Source organism: Varanus komodoensis, unplaced genomic scaffold (genome assembly GCF_004798865.1).
Source record: "Varanus komodoensis strain SLA01 unplaced genomic scaffold, ASM479886v1 scaffold3, whole genome shotgun sequence".
Taxonomy (NCBI): Eukaryota; Metazoa; Chordata; class Lepidosauria; order Squamata; family Varanidae; genus Varanus; species Varanus komodoensis.
The window spans coordinates 51,260,586-51,279,030 of NW_025335761.1; the positions used below are offsets into that span (position 1 = coordinate 51,260,586).

Below are 18,445 nucleotides of genomic sequence, written 5' to 3' on the forward strand. Positions count from 1 at the left end.
ATTTATGTTTGTGAGCCGCCCCGAGGCTTCAGCGAATGGGGCGGCTCACAAACATAAATAAACTTCCTTAAAATAATATAAATTAACAGTATAAATTAAGTCGCCCTGGCCAAAGAATAAAATGAATAAATACTATTAACAATTAAAATGAATTTGAATAAAAAGGTCTTCGCCTGGCGCCGAAAAACAGATAACGATGGCGCCAGGCAGATCTCTCTGGGGAGCGCATTCCATAGATTGGGCGCCACCGCTGAGAAAGCCCTCCTCCGAGTACTCACCCTCCTAATTTCCTTCACAGAGGGTTCCCGGAGAAGGGCCTCTCCCGCAGATCTCAGGGGGCGGGTGGGCATATATGGACGTAAGCGCTGAAGTGGCAGGATAGATTTATGCCACCCTGCCTGGAGACATGAGGAAGGCAATGAGGAAAACAAAAACATTTCATGATACAAGGTTCAGTATATAAAAATATCCCTCAGGTTCCCACTTGGGTAGCAGCTTAACTTTAATTGCAATAAGCTAATCTAGGCAAACATCAGCAGGTGACAGCTGACTGAGCCAATTCAAATAATAGGATAAGATCAAGTCTGAAGTAATTGCTTTCACAAGTTCTTCTTGTACATATTTTGTAGAATGAATAGAAAGGAGGCAGGGCTGTGTCCCCTGTCTGCATTGACTCCACCCTTCATATTTGACCCCCTGAGAGGAAAGTTCTTAAAGGGGAGCACCTGCCTGTGAGCATGCTGGGAATTCTCCCCATGATTGGAAACCTGGATAACACAGCAGGACTGCAGAGACCTTTCCCTTAAGGAGCAGTGGCAGGGTAATTTGGGACAAATCCATGCCTACCCCACTTCTGTTTAGAGATGCTTCTAAATTCCATGCCATGTAGAAATGTCAGTGTGCATTTGAGCTTCTATGCCCAGAGGAACCTCAGGCCATGCAGATCTGAAATTTACCGGAGTACAGTGGGGCCTGGCATTTGTTCCTGGTCTGTGTCTCCTGTTTTTTGTCCTTCTTGAGCCACACACAGTGACCCTTTGCATTGATGGTGCAACTTGTCCTCGTATGACGCATTATCAGGAAAAACAAGGAAGGAGCTGTGGTGGGTGGGAAAGCCAGAATATGCTTTGCTTTACTTAGAGTAGGCCATACAAAAATTTGGGGCTTTTGAAAGCAATTAGGTTCCTTTCATCTCTCATGCAATATTTTACTGACTTTTCCAATCTGCCCATCTATAATGGTTGCTTTGCTGTCACACAATAGCAATAAAAAGCCTTTATCTGTAAAACTTTATCTGTAAAAATCTAGATTCACATCCCCAACTGGGTGATCTGCAGGTTGGACTATCTATCTATCTATCTATCTATCTATCTATCTATCTATCTATCTATCTATCTAAAGCTTTTGCATGCTGTTCACCAAATGGTCTCGGGATGGTCTTACAATAAAACAAAGTGGAGCACAGCATCTATCCTATACAATAAAAACCCACTTACAACCAGCATGACTCTTCTAGAATACATATTCTTTATCATCACCACATCACCCTTGGATGATCCTTTGTTGTCTTGAATCTGCATATTGTGAAATTTGTGCTGATAGTGCTATCTTTTCTGGCAGCTCCAGGCCAGGAAGTTTGAAAAGCGGTTTTCAGTTTAAGTAGCATAAATATATATGTTGTCTTTTGGGCACCAAATTAAGAGACTACTTTCTCATCCCAGGCAATTAGGGGTATCTAATGGCTTGACAGAATATTCTTGTTAGCTGTTTTTAACAGTCCACAGTTTGTTCTAAAGTTCTCAGAACTGGCTGAAAACTCAGCTAAGCACAAGAGAAATAAATAACTTCCAGAGGTGCTATCATGAGAGAAATGTGTTATAGAGAAATGAGAAAGTAGAGGCTTGCATTGCTAAGCATTGTGGCTTTTCTGCAGTACACAAGTCATCTGGTGTCTCCACCCAGACGACCTCAAGATCTTTTGGTTTCAATTCTCGTTGGCCCCAGTCAGCATTTATTTATTTATTATATTTATAGCCTGTTGTATTTTCTTCCAAGGAACTCAAGGCAGCTTAAATCATTCTCCCCCTCCTCCCAATCTTTTCCTCACAACAACAACAACAACCATGAGAGGTCGGTTGGCCTAAGCTCCATGGCTGAGTGGGGACTAGAACTCAGATCTCCTGAGTCCTAGTCCCACAGTCTTAACCACTGCACCAGACGGCTCTCTTAGCCAGTGTTCAGGAACGTTTGGCATTATTTATGTCACTCATTCATCTCCAGATACACAAACCCAATCACTGAGATCATCCCTGGACGCCTTTTTCCATATTACTCCCCCCAGTGAAGCAAAGAGGGAGGTGGTGAGGAGGACGGCCTTCTCTGTAGTAGTGCCCCATTTTGTGGAACGCACTCCCATCCGAGGTTCGGCTGGTGCAGACTTTGTATTCTTTTAGGAGCCAGTTAGGAACGTATCTTTTTCAGAATTATTTTGGTGGGTAAGCTGTTTTGTTTGTTTTTATTTTGTTTGGATGGTTGGTTTATTGGTTTTAATGGGTTATGTTGCAGCTGCTACTTCTGATTTTAATGCCAGATGAAATTCTACTATCTACATGTTCACTTTGTTTGGCAATTTTAATGTATATTAGTTTTTAAAATTTGATTGGATGTTGTTTGCCTGAATGGAGCCTCCGTGTTCCAAGGGGCTACTTCACTGCAGGCCACTTGCTGAGCAGGGGAACAGCAGAGGAACCCTCTGGCCTCCATGCCACAGCTGCGAGCTTTCTAGAGGCATTTGGTTAGTTGCATTGGGAAAGCAGGATCCAGCAAGAGTTGAGCTGCAGTCTCTCAGAAGACATTTTTTTCTGTGACAATAGTTGAGATTTTTAGGAGCAGAGGAAGCTGCCTTATACTGGCCCAGACCTTTGGACCATCTGGTCAAGTGTAGCCAGCAGCAGCTCGAACTGGCAGCAGCTCTTCAGGACTTCAGGCTGGTGTTTTTCCAGACCTACCTGGAGATGTTGGGGACCTTCTGCATGCAAAACAGGTGCTCTGCCACAGAGAAAGGCCTTTCTGCATTCATGTGTATGTGCATATGTGTGTGTGTGCGAGAGAGAGAGGGGGGGGGGAAGGTGGCTACTTGCAGAATTTTCTTGGAATATTCTCCACTGTGTTTGGGTAGTGGCTGCTATTGGTACCAGCTCCAGATACTGGAGAGACTTTGGATCAACCTTTTCACCACCATGCCCCCAGCTGCTGCTGCTTCTCCTTCTCCTGCTCAGCACTACTACTACTTGCTTGCTGGGCAGGCAGAGAACCAGGTGGCAGTGCATTCACTGTTCTTCCTTCTCACCATCACTCTCATATGGCCAGAGGCAAGATGGAGGTTGTTAGACACATTGCATTGGTGAAGAGGTGGTTCTCTCTCTTTTTTATTCCTTCCTTCCTTCCTTCCTTCCTTCCTTCCTAGGATGAATGCTAGGCATAAGTAATGGACTGTACTTTTTTTTTTGTTAGTGGGAAAACTGCCGTCTTTTTGCCAAACACAGCTATTGTGTCAGATCTTCATGTAGCTGCCCTCCAAAGGATGTGAGACTAGTAAGAAGAGGGCCTTTACTGTTGTGGCACCCAGTTTGTGGAATAAACTTCCCAGGGATGTTCACCTGGTGACTTCATTGTAGTTTTTTCAGTGCCAAGTGAAGATGTCTTTTTCTTTTCCTTGCTTCAGGTGTTTTCAGTTTCTTTACTGAATCTGTACTTACAACTTTAAATTGTTGCTAGGATCCATATATTTTTATTTTAATCTGTGGTTTGAAACTTTTAAACATCCATATTGTATTTTGTCATGTTCTATTTTATGGTTTTAATTGCTCTTAACAATTGGAAATATAATGAATATGCTTAAATAATTTTCTGAAGGCTCATCACACAACTCTGGTTTCTCCATTGACTTATAAAGAGAAAAAAGGTGTTCATTTCATGTGTGGACGCTGTTGCACAAGCATCTTAACAGCCTCTTCACCCTGTCTGACTAACTGATGAAAGTGAGCATAGCAGATCAACCACACGTTGTATGCAGTGACTTTTCTCATGCATTTAAAAAATCGTGCTAATTAAAGTATTCAAGCAGCATTAGCAGTTCATTTTTAGTTTAATAGGTAGAACCACACATCTTGTTTCCTATAGATTTGGAAAAATGTCAAAGTGTTGTGCAAGCTACATTATTGTAAATTCAGCCACACATGTTGTATAAAAAAGAACCAACTGGAATTAGATCTACTGGTTCTTCGTCGTGGCCTCTGTGCATCACACATATGGGTACTGCGCCTGCGCAGTGCCTGTGGCCGGAAGATTGACAGCTTACGGTTTTTGGCGGGAAGCTCTGCTCCCCCTCCCCCTGTGGCCTATAAAGAGTGGAGTGTCCACCATTTTGTTCAGTCTTTGCGACCGCTGTTCACTGTGCCTCGTGCCCCTTTCGACTTTCGCTTAGAGCTGTTACCTTGCTCTCGATTGTCCTTCTTTCCCAGTTTTTTCTTCTAAAAAAAAAAAAAAACCTTGCTCCCAGTTCATTGTTCCTCATAGTTTTTCTCTCGTTATTTCTACTTTTGATCTATCTATCTGAAATATATTCTATCTGAAATATATGTATGTATGTATATACACACACACACACCCTCTGCACTGTCCCTCTCTTCTTCTTCTGCGATGGCGCAGCAAGCAGCTTTCCGCAAATGTGTGGACTGCGGGTTAAAAATGGCACCAACTGACCCGCATGACCTATGCCTCCTCTGCCTGGGAGAGGGGCATAGGATGGATAAATGCACGCATTGCCTGGCCTTCTCCAAGCAGGCCAGGAAGAACCGCAAAAACCGCCTCCGGAGACTCCTTTGGGATCGGGCTCTGATGCAATCAGACCTGCTTGTTGCGGTTGTCGAATCCTCGCAGGGCAGAGAGGCGAGAGGGCACACGGCACCAAGGGATAAAGAGGGCCGAAAAATAGACTCCCTGGCTAGGCGAGTCTACGCTGCTTCAGGCCTGGGGCTCCGTATATCAAATTGCAAGGCGACATTGGCGAGGTATCAATACTTTATTATGCAGCGCCTGCACAATGTCGCCTCCACCCTCCCGGACCACCAGGGTGACCTTGCGAAGGTCCTGATTAAGGAAGCCATGCAGGTCGCAGTGCAGCGGTTATCCATGGCGAGGCACCACGTGGATACTGACTCACGGGCCTTGGTCAGTGCCGTTTCTCTCCGAAGGCATGCATGGCTTCGGAATTGTAATTTTCGGGAAGAAACCAAGCACCGGATCGAGGAAATGCCTTTCGATGGATCCGGGCTTTTCCATTCTCGCACCAACCACAAGCTCAAGAAGCTGCATGAATCAAGGATGACGGCACGCAGGATGGAGATACAGTCCCACGCCAGACGTAAGTGGTCCTGGAATCGTCCATCCTACAGGCAATTGTATCAACCGAGGCAGCAGCCACAACACCGCCAGCAACAGCAACCACAGCGCCGCCGTCCTCGGCCCCAACAACACTTCCAACAAGGCCGCCGTCGTTTTGATGATCGGAGGCAACATTGACGGGACTGGCGAACCATTCCTCATGCTCCACCAATACCCACCCCCCTCTCATCTGGGGATCAGCTTCGAAGCCGACTCCCCATTTGGGAGTCCATCACATCTGATCGGTGGGTATTGTCCATCGTTCAACATAGCTGTCGAATAGAATTTGACATCGTTCCTCCATCGAGTCTGATCCGGTCCACTTCATGTTCACCAGTACTGCTCGACGAAATACATCAACTTCTTCGTAAAGGAGCAATTTGTCAAGTATTCCCATCTGACAGACTCCATGGATTCTATTTCAGATACTTCACGGTCCCTAAACAGGATGGTGGTCCACATCCAATTTTGGACTTACGGAACTTAAATAAGTTTATTGTACCAAAAAAGTTTCGTATGACTACCCTTCAAAACATTTTGCCGTTGCTAAGGAGAGAGGATTGGTTCGCCTCATTGGACTTGAAGGACGCCTACTTCCATATTTCAGTTCACCCAAGTTACAGGCGTTTCCTTCGTTTTGCGGTTGCAAACCAACTTTATGAGTTTACAGTTTTGCCTTTTGGACTGACTACGGCTCTGAGGGTTTTTACCAAGTGCATGGTCTTGTCTGTGCCTTCCTACGCCTCCAGGGCATACAAATTTATCCGTACCTTGATGACTGGTTGTTGGTGTCGCAGTCCAGAGAAGGCCTCCTTGCGGCCATCCATACGACTTGTGCCTTGCTCAATAGCCTAGGCCTATGTATTAGTACTGAGAAATCTTCTCTTCTGCCGACACAGACACTCACCTTCATTGGAGCCCGCTTGGATTCAACGTTGGAAAAAGCCTTCCTCCCTCAGGACAGACAACAGACTCTTGCTCACCACATCCATCAAATCTGACGAGAGGGAACGGTCCCGGCGAGGTCTATCCAGAGGATCCTGGGGCATATGGCTTCCTCTGTTGCAGTAGTTCCACATGCCAGGCTTCGGCTTCGCCCACTGCAGCTCTTTTTCAACAAGGTGTACCATACTCAAAGAGATCCGCAGTCGAGACTGATTCGGATCCCAACTTCCGTGCTTCACTCTCTGCGTTGGTGGTTGGAACAGACCAATCTTACGATAGGAGTCCCCTTCAGGGTGCAACCTCCTATGATTACCCTTGGCACCGATGCGTCTCTTCTAGGATGGGGAGCGATATGCTCCGGCCTATCTACCCAGGGTATGTGGAATCGTCTAGAATCCACGAATCATATCAACTTCCTAGAACTACTGGCAGTTTTCAAAGCCCTGCGCTCTTTCGAGGACATCCTTCATCATCAGATCGTTCAGATAACTTCGGACAATATAGCTACCATCTTTTATCTGAACAAGCAAGGGGGAACAAAGTCACCGACTCTAGCCAGGCTTTCTATGAAAATTTGGGACTGGTGCATCCGGAGACACATCACGCTGATGGCTGTTCATCTAGCTGGTGTAGACAATGTGCAGGCGGATCTTCTCAGCAGGCACATGTTCACCTCTCATGAGTGGGAACTGGATCCCCGTATGCGCAACCACCTTTTCCGGCGCTGGGGGTTTCCCGACATGGACTTATTCGCTACCCAACAGAACAGGGTGTGCGAGGCTTACTGTTCGAGAGCGGGAATCAGAAACGCATCCCTAGGGGAGGCATTCATGATCCCTTGGAACAATATGAACTTGTACGCCTTCCCTCCGATCCCTCTTCTGATGAGGGTCATAGCAAAGATAGTGCACGACCGAGCATCGGGGATACTAGTTGCCCCTTGGTGGCCACGTCAAGCGTGGTTTGCGAAACTACTAGACATCTCTCACGGGGAATTTCTTCATCTTCCATCGCTCCCATTTCTTATAACACAGGTGGACGGCACACTTCGCCACCCAGATTTGCTCTCATTGAACCTAACAGCATGGCAAATTCGATGATTGACATTCCATCGGTGCCGACGACGGTTTTGAAAGTTACGAATCTAACAGCTTCTGCTAATCCGTCGGTACCGACGATGACTTCGACCACCTCGGATCCAATTGTCGAACCTAATCACTCAGGTGCTTCCCCACTCTCTGGTCTCTCTGTACTATCCAGTTCGAGACAAGACCTGTCGAATCCGAATCTGACATTTTTGCACCCTGATGTTCAGCATATCATCGACTCTGCTTTAAAGCCGTCTACAAGGAAGTCATATAAGGCTAAATGGAAACGTTTTTCCTCCTTTGCCGAGTCGCGTTCGTTCTCTCCATTCCTCTCATCCATTCAACAGATTCTTCAGTTCCTCCTGGAATTGCACCATTCCGGACTGAAGCCGTTGCCCATTAAAGTGTATACAGCCACAATAGCCTACTACCGTGGCTTAGTCGACGGATCACCTCTGTTTTCTCATCCTGTCCTCAAAAGATTTTTGAAGGGACTATATAATCTTAACCCATCAATTAGACTGGTTATGCCCACATGGAGCCTCTCTGTAGTTCTACAGGCCCTTATGAAGGCCCCTTCGAACCTTTGGCGATGGTGGATCTTCGATTGATCTCTTGGAAGACAGCATTTCTTGTAGCGGTCACTTCAGCCCGGAGGGCCAGTGAACTTTGCGCACTTCGCATAGACCCTCCTTATTTAAACTTTCACAGGGAGAAGGTCGTTTTACGCCTCGACCCGTCTTTTTTGCCTAAAGTGTCTACACCTTTCCATATGGGACAAGACATTGTGCTTCCTGCCTTTTTTCCATCACCATCGACTCCATTGGAAAGATCTTTGCATTCACTCGATGTTTGCTGTTGCTTAGCCTTCTACCGATCGCGAACGGAGTCTATTCGATGATCCAATAAACTATTCATCAAATATTCTGCTAGGGATCAGGGCAATCCAGTCACTCCACAGAGACTTTCTAAGTGGATAGTCCACACTATAGTCTTATGCTATCAATTAGCTAAGCTCGAACTGCCTTCAGTTCCTCGAGGCCATTCTGCTAGAGCTGTTGCAACCTCGTCTGCATTCGCATCTGGGGTCCCGATTGATGACGTCTGCCGAGCCACTACTTGTGCGAACCCTTGCACCTTCGCCAGGCACTACCATCTCGATGTTCGAGCTCGACGGGATTGCTCCTTCAATAGAGCTGTTCTCTCCTCCGTTCTTCAATGAGGACACCTTCCTTCCTCCTTTATGGCAAGCTTGTTAATCTACCCATATGTGTGATGCACAGAGGCCACGACGAAGAAAAGCAGGTTGCTTACCTGTAACTGATGTTCTTCAAGTGGCCATCTGTGCAGTCACACAACCCACCCGCCGGCCCCGCTCGGTGTCGGTGAGTGGATGCATCGACCGCTCGGTGTCGGTGAGTGAATGCATCTTTCGGTACCGACTATGCCCTTTTTCACGGTACCGACATAAAAAACAAAAACAAAAAAACCCAAAGTTTTTTTAATAAGATAGCGTATATTCGGTCGCCAAGACTGAACAAAATGGTGGATGCTCCGCTCTTTATAGGCCACAGGGGGAGGGGGAGCAGAGCTTCCCGCCAAAAACTGTAAGCTGTCAATCTTCCGGCCACAGGCACTGCGCAGGCGCAATACCCATATGTGTGACTGCACAGATGGCCACTCGAAGAACATCATTACAGGTAAGCAACCTGCTTATCTTCACCATACAATGCAAAAAGGAGCAAAAGGTTCATAGTGTTAGCTACCTCCTGAACTGCAACATTGTCCAGTTACATTTTATGTGATCAGTGTGGTCCGTATTAGTGGTACAAGAGACAGTCTTTCGGGATCTGGGATGCTTTTAAATGAACTCAACCACTTGTTAAAACATTTGCAGATTTGTGTCCTGAGTTTCAATTCTGGGCCTTCTGCTTTGTTACATCTGTCTCCTCTGAATGTTAAATCTGGAGCCTGTGTTAGACTTTGAGTAGGTACTGGAAGAGCGTAGAGACTGTGTCTATAGAAACAATATAGCTTCTAATAGGAAGGGCGTCTCCAGTAGGTTTGCAAGAAAGTGGACTGAGAGAGCAGTTTACCATGCACCTTTTTTTAATGATTGGACATTGGCTCACAATCCAATTAAAATTATGTTTTGGATTGCTAACACTTCATTATTGGTGCCTTTCTGAAAGATGTAAGAATTGCAGTTAAGATACAGAAGCTGTAAATAGGCAAAAGGCAGTTAATCAACTGCAACTCCTTTGTGCCTTCTTTTGTAATACAGCAAAAAAGCTTCAGTGAATATATGGCAGTAACCTTAACTTTCAACACTGATAGTAACCGTAACTCTTCCCTGCTGTTTATTCAGCATTCGTGAGCATCATAATCACTGAGAGTTAGTATGGTGTGTTGGCAGTTCCAGTCTTCATATGGCCATGAAGTTCACTTGGTAACTGGGGCCTGCTACTCCCTCTTGACCTAACCGACCTCACTGTGTGGTTGGTGTGAGGCTAAAATGGAGAGGAGGAGAAGTATGTAAGCTGCTTTGGGATTCTCACAAGAGGAAAAAGCAAGATATAAGTGTAATGTAATAATAAATATTATTATTCCCAATCTGTCCTTGTTTAAAGTGAGCAACAGTATGAAAAAGCCCTAAGAGGGCTATGTAGGAGTCTTGAAGGAACAGGAAGCCATCACCCTTCAGCCCCTAGAGCTGACCGTGCAAGTGACTGGCCTCTCCCTTTTGCACAACATGCTCTGCAGTTAACGTACAAAACTGAGATGTACTGGCTTCTGCCATTGGTCCATGTGGCACTGAAATGTCTACTCTGCCTGGCAGACTTGCCAGCATGCCAAGGAGAGGGGGCTTTCCCATCAGAGATGTTTTTCAGTAGAGATGCTGGTGACTGAACTGGGGATTGGCTGCATGCAAAGAACGGTAAGGCCACTGAGATGTAGTCCCTGCCCAGAGTGGTGTTATGGTTCTTCTATATTACGTTCCGGTTTGGTTTGTAATGATTTAGCAAATGCAGGCAAGAACATCCGCATCAGCTTGATTGAAATGAATGTAACTTGTAGCGTACCTTTAGATCTGACTCATTCCTTGCCAGATGTGAAAGAAGGCACATGGTTGTTGCCCAGACCAGCAGCCTGATGTCTTCTTGTCTCCTCCATGGTCGTAATGTCAAAGAATACAAAGTAATATAACATTTCAGTATGCTACATCACGTGCCCATGGACTTCCCATGGGCCACTGCTTGACCACTGTTGGAAACAAGATACTAGATGGTTTGCGAGTTGAGTTGAGGAGGGGTGCATGGCACTCAAAAGGGAGGTTTTGGAGGCGCAAGCCTTGACGATACCTCTAGTCAGTAAGGTGGGGAGGCGGAGGAGAGTGCCGCCATGGATGCGAAAGGAGGTGGTTAGAGGGATTAGACAAAAGAGGAACCTCCGCAGGAAATGGGTACTGGGGCAAATAGACAAAAGGGTATACCAGGAGGAGGAGGCCCGTTGCAGAAGGATTCTTCACAAGGCTAAGGCTGATTATGAGCTGAGACTTGCCAAGAATATCAAGAGCAACAAAAAGGGCTTCTTTCAGCAGGAAAAGGAAGGGGAGACAAGTGGTGGGACCACTAAATAAGGAGGAAGGAGATCCAGTGACTGATATGAGGGAACAGGCACAGATGCTAAATGACTATTTTGCCTCTGTGTTCTCCCCAGAGCAGGACGGGGGATATCTGCATAGGAGATTAAATGAGCTGGGGACTTAGGGGCACAGATTAGAGTCACCCCCCTTGAAGTCGAGGGGCTCCTCAGGACATTGGACATTACAAAGGTGCCAGGCCCTGACGGGTTACACCCGAGAGTACTTAGAGAGTTGGCAGGGGTTCTCTCACACCCGCTGGCCTCCATTTTTGAGACCTCATGGAGAACAGGTGAAGTTCCAGAGGACTGGAGGGTGGCATCAGTGGTCCCAATTTTCAAAAAGGGTAGTAGAAGGGACATGGGGAATTACAGACCTGTTAGCCTTACGTCCATTGTAGGAAAAACAATGGAAAGGCTCATAATAGAGAGAGATCTAGCGATGCTAGATAGGGAAGGGAGCCTGACAGCCACACAAAACAGCTTCCGCAAAAACAGGTCCTGCCAGACAAACCTTGTGGAATTCTATGACAAGGTTTTGAGATGGCTAGATGGAGGGGATGCAGTGGATGTGGTATACCTGGATTTCAGCAAGGCCTTTGACAAAGTGCCCCATGATATCCTGGTGGAGAAACTGAGTTTTGGGATACACCAAAGCACTGTCCAGTGGATTAGGGCATGGTTGACTGACCGAAGTCAGAAGGTAACCATTAGCAGGGAATCATCGGGATGGTGCCAGTGAAAAGCGGGATCCCCCAGGACTCTTGTCCTGGGGCTGATCCTGTTTAATCTTTTTATTAACGACATGGAAGAAGGGGTGAACAGTCTGCTAATCAAATTCGCAGATGACACTAAAACTGGAGCAGTGGCCACAACTGAGGAGCAGGTACTCCAGATCCAAAAGGATCTGGACAGACTATGGAAGTGGGCAGGAAACAACAGGATGGCGTTCAATGTGGATAAATGCAAGGTCCTGCACTTGGGGCATAGGAATAGCTGTCATAGGTACAGGTTAGGTGACAAGTGGCTGGAGAGCAGCACTTGTGAAAGGGACCTCGGAGTGCTGGTTGACTGCAGGCTAAACATGAGTCAGCAGTGTGATGCGGTGGTCAAGAGGGCAAACGCCACCCTTGGTTGCATAGCCAGAAGTGTGGCTTCTAGATCGAGAGAGGTATTACTAACCACTCTGCACGACTCTGTATTGTGCTCAGTTTTGGGCCCCTCATTATAGAAAGGATATAGCCGGGTTGGAGTTAGTGCAGCATAGGGCTACAAGGTTGGTGGCCGGTTTGCAGGGGATGCCGTATGAGGCAAGACTGAGGGAACTGGTCTCTTCATCCTGGAGAAGAGGAGACTCAGAGGGGATATGTTGGCGACATACAAGTATGTGAGGGGATGTCACATGGAGGTGGGATGAGACCTGTTCTCTCCTGCAGAGGAAGGCAGGACGCGCTCCTACGGAGCAAAGCTCAGGGAGCCAAGGTTCCATTTGGATGCCAGGAAGCACTTCCTGACAGTCAGGACCCCGAGGGTGTGGAATGGGCTTCCACAAGAGGTCGTTGAGGCCCCATCGGTGCGGGTGTTCAAGGATAGGCTGGACGTCCACATGGTGGGCATGTCATGAGCGGAGCCGGCTGGTGCCGGAGGTCAGACTAGATGGCCCAGGAGACCCCTTCTGACTCGCTCTGTTTTTATGTTTCTATGGTTTGATCCAGCAGGGATAATCCCTATAAAAACTATCTCCCATCTTTGTTCCTTTTAAATGTAAGATGTGGAATTTAGTCTCCCGGACTGTGAACAGTCCTTCCAGTTGGTGTCTTTCAGCTGTTTGGGTCTAAAACACCCAGCATTCTGACTATTCACCATGCTGGCTGTGGTTGATAGGAATTGATGTCCAAAACATTGTGCAGGTGTACAGTTTGATATTGCTCCTGGCATCACTGATTGTATTGCATACTTTGGGTGTGTTCTGCACATACGCTTTATAGAATTCTACAACTGAAATGAGATATTAAATGGGAAGATGAAGCACCCAGGTTGAAAGACATTCAGTCAGCTACTGGGGAAGAGCAGAGGGCAAATATGAATAGTGCTGTCACTATTGATGATCGAGTCTAGTGGCTGACATGCACAGAGAACTCCAGTGCAGCACAGTACAGACAATTGTAAAATGGCGCATGAAAATCAAGGCATGCTGGATACCATAATGCCAAAAAAGACATTTCAAAAAAGGAAGAGAGAATGTAACTGAATTTCAAAAGAAGCACTCACCATTGCAAAGGATGGCAGAGGATCCTGAATGCAACTTTCAGTGTAGAGACGAAAAGAGCTATTGCTACGAGCCACTGCAAGGGAATAGAACATCAACAGAGGGAAAACAAGATCTCATCCAGAAGTAACAAGCAATCAAACGGAAATTCATACCTAGAGTAGGAATGCTGAAAGACCAACAGGGGCCATCTCTTTGACCAGAAGGAAATAAAGAGATGATAGAAACTATATATGGAAGAAATGAAAGGATGACAGACTCCTTCAAAGAGAAATCCTTCAAACGAAGAGCCTACAATATTAGAAAGTGAGGTAAAAACTGCTGTGAAGTAATAAAGCACCTGGAGTAGATAGGAAACCAATAGCATTATTCCAAGCTGCAGAGACTAAATTGGTCCAAATCCTAACAAGGATATGCCAACAAATACAGAAAACAAAAACAAACAAACAAAAAAAAAGATCTACAGATCAGAAACATTCAATAGATCTTCCAGTCTCCAACAAAGGAGATGCAAAAGAGTGTTTGTGTTTTCCATACAAGCACGTACAAAGTGTTGCAACAAAGAATTCTGCCCTATATGGAAGAGGAAATGCCTGATGTTTTAGCTGGATTCCAAAAAGAAAAAGACACTCAAGATCACATTGCAAATATACACTGGCTATTGGAGTACACCAAAGAATTTCAGAAGATGCTCAGTCTGTGCTTTATCAACTATTATAAATGGGTGGATCATGAAAAGCGATGGATGGTCCTGCAAGAGGTGGTTGAAAATGATGCTGTTGTAATTTGGGCACAGCACGAGAAGGCAAGACTCACTGCAGAAAACAATAATGTTAGGGAAAGTTGTGAAGCTAAACTCAACTTTCACCTGATGGATGCTTTGTAATGTCTTTTTTATCATGTGATGTCTTCCTGAGCTTCCCGTAATATCTTGAAACTGGTCACTTTCAGCTGCTGTGGAAGAACCCACTTTGTCTTTTTCATATATGGAATGCACGTCTGGCCTTTTTCGGTTTGAAAGAGAGAACATTAGAACAATCCATTCCAAGATAGTGGGAGTGGTCCAGTGCATGGAACAGTCTTGCCAACTAGAATCCCTTTGAGTTGTGACTCCACACATGGGGGGGGGGGGGATGGAGACCAGGTGAGCAAAGCTGGGGCAGAAAAGTTCTGTTGCACAATAACAGCTGATGCAATGCTTTTGCCTTCTTGCAGTATTTATGAATAGTATATATATCCTGCCTTTTTTCCTGCAAGGAACCAAAGGCAGGCAACCTTTGTGGATTTAGATATGTAGGTTTGTCTTACAAAAATGGTCAGGCAGAAGTCTTGCACCCATCCTGCTTGAGGGATTCTGTGGGCAGCTGGTTTGCTACTGTATATATGGAGTGCTGGACTTGATGGACCTTTGGTCTGATCAAGCATGGCTTTTCTCTTTTGTTAAAAATGGAAGAGCCATAAGGCAGTTTTTTGAATTACATGATCTTGATTACAACCTTAGCTATAATTTACCAGGGGTACATGCAGTTTCACAGGAACGTTCTTTTTCTGGCAGATTTGTCTGACAAGACTTTTAGTGTATGGACCAATTTTGACAAGAAGGAAGCAATGAGTTTAGCTTTCAGTCTGGGCAAAAAAAGCACAGTTCCATGTCTGTGGTTTGTGGAATGGATGTCTCCTGTGGGTTGCATAGTGAATGCTGCTGATCTGCAGCAGCTGCTTTAGAAAGATAACTGTTTCCTCCATCCCCAAGGTGCTTCGGTCGCATTAAGGCAGCTTTTCAACACTCTTTTGTGTTGCAATCTAGGCTACTCCTTTAAAGTTATGCTTCTTTCATTGTGAGAAATTTCCACTATAAATCCCTCAAAATATTTACATGTGAGTTTGGAATTGTGCCATTGATCCCTGCTGATATTTTCTGTGCAAGTATGAAACAGCCCAAGTTGATCATGTTGGCACAACTGGAAAGATTTACAAGTTGGAGTTAATTCCCCTGAGTTGCACAGGCAGACTGAGATTATTTAGTGCTGCTTTCTAGCACTGAGTCTGGCTTGATTTGTGTGTTGCCTTGATGACATGCTAGCTACTGTAAGCCATCCAGAGATGGAAGTGATGGACAGCCTAGATATTTTCTAAATAAATAAATACTGAAAGAGCACCTCTGCAGTGCCAGCTCTCCACAATGCAGTGCATCAGTCTTGGCTTGACTGCATCACAGGGTTGGTTCCTGTGCCAGCAGCCTCAACAGATGCACATGCTGGGGAGACAGGAGAGCCATCCCCACACCTTCCAACTAGCAAGTTTCTCCTCCCTGAACAGGCATTTTTGTGGTTCAGCAGCCATATGGACAGACCCTTCCCAGCAACAGATGTATGTATGTATGTATGTTTGTATGTTGCAGCGGAGGCTTCAGATAGTTGTGGTCCCTGAAACACCCCTCAAAGCAAATAAAGTGTGACACAGAATGCGTACCTGTTGTTCAAGCATTGCAATGCCGAAAAAAGCAAAGCACATCGTTGGATGCAGTGCAGTTAGGATTAGAAGCACAATAAAAAATAGTGGTTAGCAATGTTTCTTTGCAGAATTCAAATTTTGCTCAAATTTTGTTCATCTGAACCGGCAAAGCAAAATCCTTAGGAAAGTTCCTCTCTGGCAGGCATGGTTGGCAGAGTTTAGGGAATTATACTTGGTAAGGTTCTCATTCTGCCAGCATTTCTTTGCTCAGCTCTGTCAAAATCTTACTACATAGTATATTCTAGCTAGCAATCACTTTGATTCCTTTATGTTAAACACACATCTGGGTACTTCACCTTAGGACCAAGTTTTAGCTTCTACTGGTGATTGCAAATGGGTGTTCTAGACCTTGATGAGATGCCAGGGATTAAACCTTCATGTAAAAGATGTGCTGTACCACCGAGCTTCTACTGAGGCTCTTCTGTACTCAACAAACACCTTCAGTGCTTTGGAAACACATAAAATGTTTAGTAAAAACAAACTTGCTTTTTTTTGCTCCGAGTAGGGGTGGATAGTTCATTCTAGGTCTAGTCCCTGTCAGTTTCCCATGTGTTCATTCTTACATCCATTCCATCTTGATTTCACTACAGTTGGTGAACTGTGTTATTTTATTTTTTAAAAAACACTGCACACAAATTTTCATTTAAATGCAAATGTAATTTTAACAAAATTTTAAATTTTTGTATGCATTTTGTCCTAAAACAGATATTTTTCAGGTTTCTAAAAGACACATTGTTATATGCCTTTTAACCTAAAGTATGCATTTTGGTTTGGAGTTTTTTGAGCTGTGGACTGTAATGCAACATTTGGAGAAGTGAAAAACCCAGGCATGAACAATGCTCTGATCCATGTATTAGTCTCAGAAGTGCAAATCGGGTTGATTCGCTTTAAAATACAAATGAAATCCTTCAGCATCCACGTCTCAGACTATAAAATGCCCCATGGGACTCCTGCTTGTCCTCATCTTACAGTTTTATGCTTATTTGCTTCCTTTTCAGTGAACAGAGTATTTGCCAAGCCCGGGCGTCAGTCATGGTCTATGATGATACAAGCAAGAAATGGGTGCCAATAAAGCCCGGCCAGCAAGGCTTCAGTCGAATCAACATCTACCACAACACTGCCAGTAATACATTTAGAGTAGTGGGAGTTAAACTACAAGATCAGCAAGTGAGTAATTGTGGTTTTCCATTTTCACCTTCTGTGTTTTTAGAGGTTGGTAGCTTCTGTATGTCTGTCTGTCTGTGCACATAAAACTCTGTATTTTGTCTGTCTTTATTCTGTGGTCAGAATACATCTCTTGACTATAAAAGAACCCTGCAGAGGATGGTAAGAGCTGAAGTCACAAACATCTGGAGGGCACCACTTTGGGGAAGGCTGGAATAAGCTACGCACACCAAACATAGTGGTCAAACATAGTCAAATTACCAAACTATGATCTCTCCTCAGATTTTTTGGCTCCATTAACTTCTACTTGAGATAGATAGAAGTTAATAGGAAGTTAATAGGTAGAAGTTTCTTGGGAACCTATTGCGATGGGGTCTAAATATTTCATAGTCCATGCCTGGTTGTTTGTTGGCCAGTCTAACCTAACTTGGCATCCTCCAGATGCATTGACGACCACTCCCATCACTGCCAGCCAGCAAGGCCTCTGGGGATGATGGTAGTTGTAGCCCATTGTTTCCTTCTGGAAGGTTGTTGTAGGCAGACAGGAGCCAAGGTTCAAGATGCCTCCCCTCCCCTCCCCCTACAGCTTTAAAATCATAGAAAAGTATTCAGATTAAGAAGTATAAATATAAGGAGTGCTTCTGTGACTTCTTCTGTGTAATATCATCATGGGGGAGGCTCTCAAAAAATATAGTGATCCTTTCACTCCCCTGCAGTGGAAGCTAATTTATTACCATTTAATAAGCTTGCATCTCACCTTCTGGAGTATTCACTTTTCCAAGGCTGCTTCCAGACCTAACTGGTAAAAAAAGTATTAAAATTAACAATGATTAAAACAGTGAAAACAAAAGCACATCATTTGATATTAAAATAACAGCAGAATGTGAAGCCTTTCATAAATGCAACCTTCCTCCCTTGCTTCTTGCTTTCTCTGGTGACTGTCCATCTCTCCCATTTCAATTTCAGGTAGTGATTAATTATTCAATTGTGAAAGGACTGAAGTACAATCAGGCAACGCCAACATTCCATCAGTGGCGCGATGCGCGGCAGGTTTACGGACTGAACTTCGCTAGCAAGGAAGAGGCTACCACTTTCTCAAATGCAATGCTGTTTGCTCTCAATATCATGAACTCTCAGCAAGATGGAGGTAAGATAAGCAGGTGCCTCTGCCCTTTTTCTTCTTCTGTATATGCTTCCTGAGTTGTCGTTCTGTGCTTACTGTCAACGTTTATTTCCCTTCTGTGCAAAGACAGGATCTATGAACCATTGTAAGCCAGTGAGGGTGAAGACAGATACTAAGCTATCAAATCAAGTTGGTGGCTTGCTTTCTCCAAAATGTTCTTGTTTTCCTGCTCCTGGAGAAGCTTTTCGGAGTGAT

The 18,445-nt window shown here is 45.0% G+C and overlaps 1 protein-coding gene across 6 annotated transcripts in view; it reads left to right on the top strand.

The window, feature by feature from the left end:
- Nucleotides 1-18,445, top strand: part of EVL (Enah/Vasp-like) — a 184,355-nt gene that overhangs the window by 82,434 nt on the left and 83,476 nt on the right. For all 6 annotated transcript variants that reach the window (XM_044436452.1, XM_044436449.1, XM_044436450.1 and 3 more), the window contains exons 2-3: nucleotides 16,902-17,070; nucleotides 18,034-18,214. In XM_044436452.1, coding sequence (XP_044292387.1) covers nucleotides 16,902-17,070; nucleotides 18,034-18,214 — 350 coding nt within the window. The remainder of the gene's footprint in view (nucleotides 1-16,901; nucleotides 17,071-18,033; nucleotides 18,215-18,445) is intronic.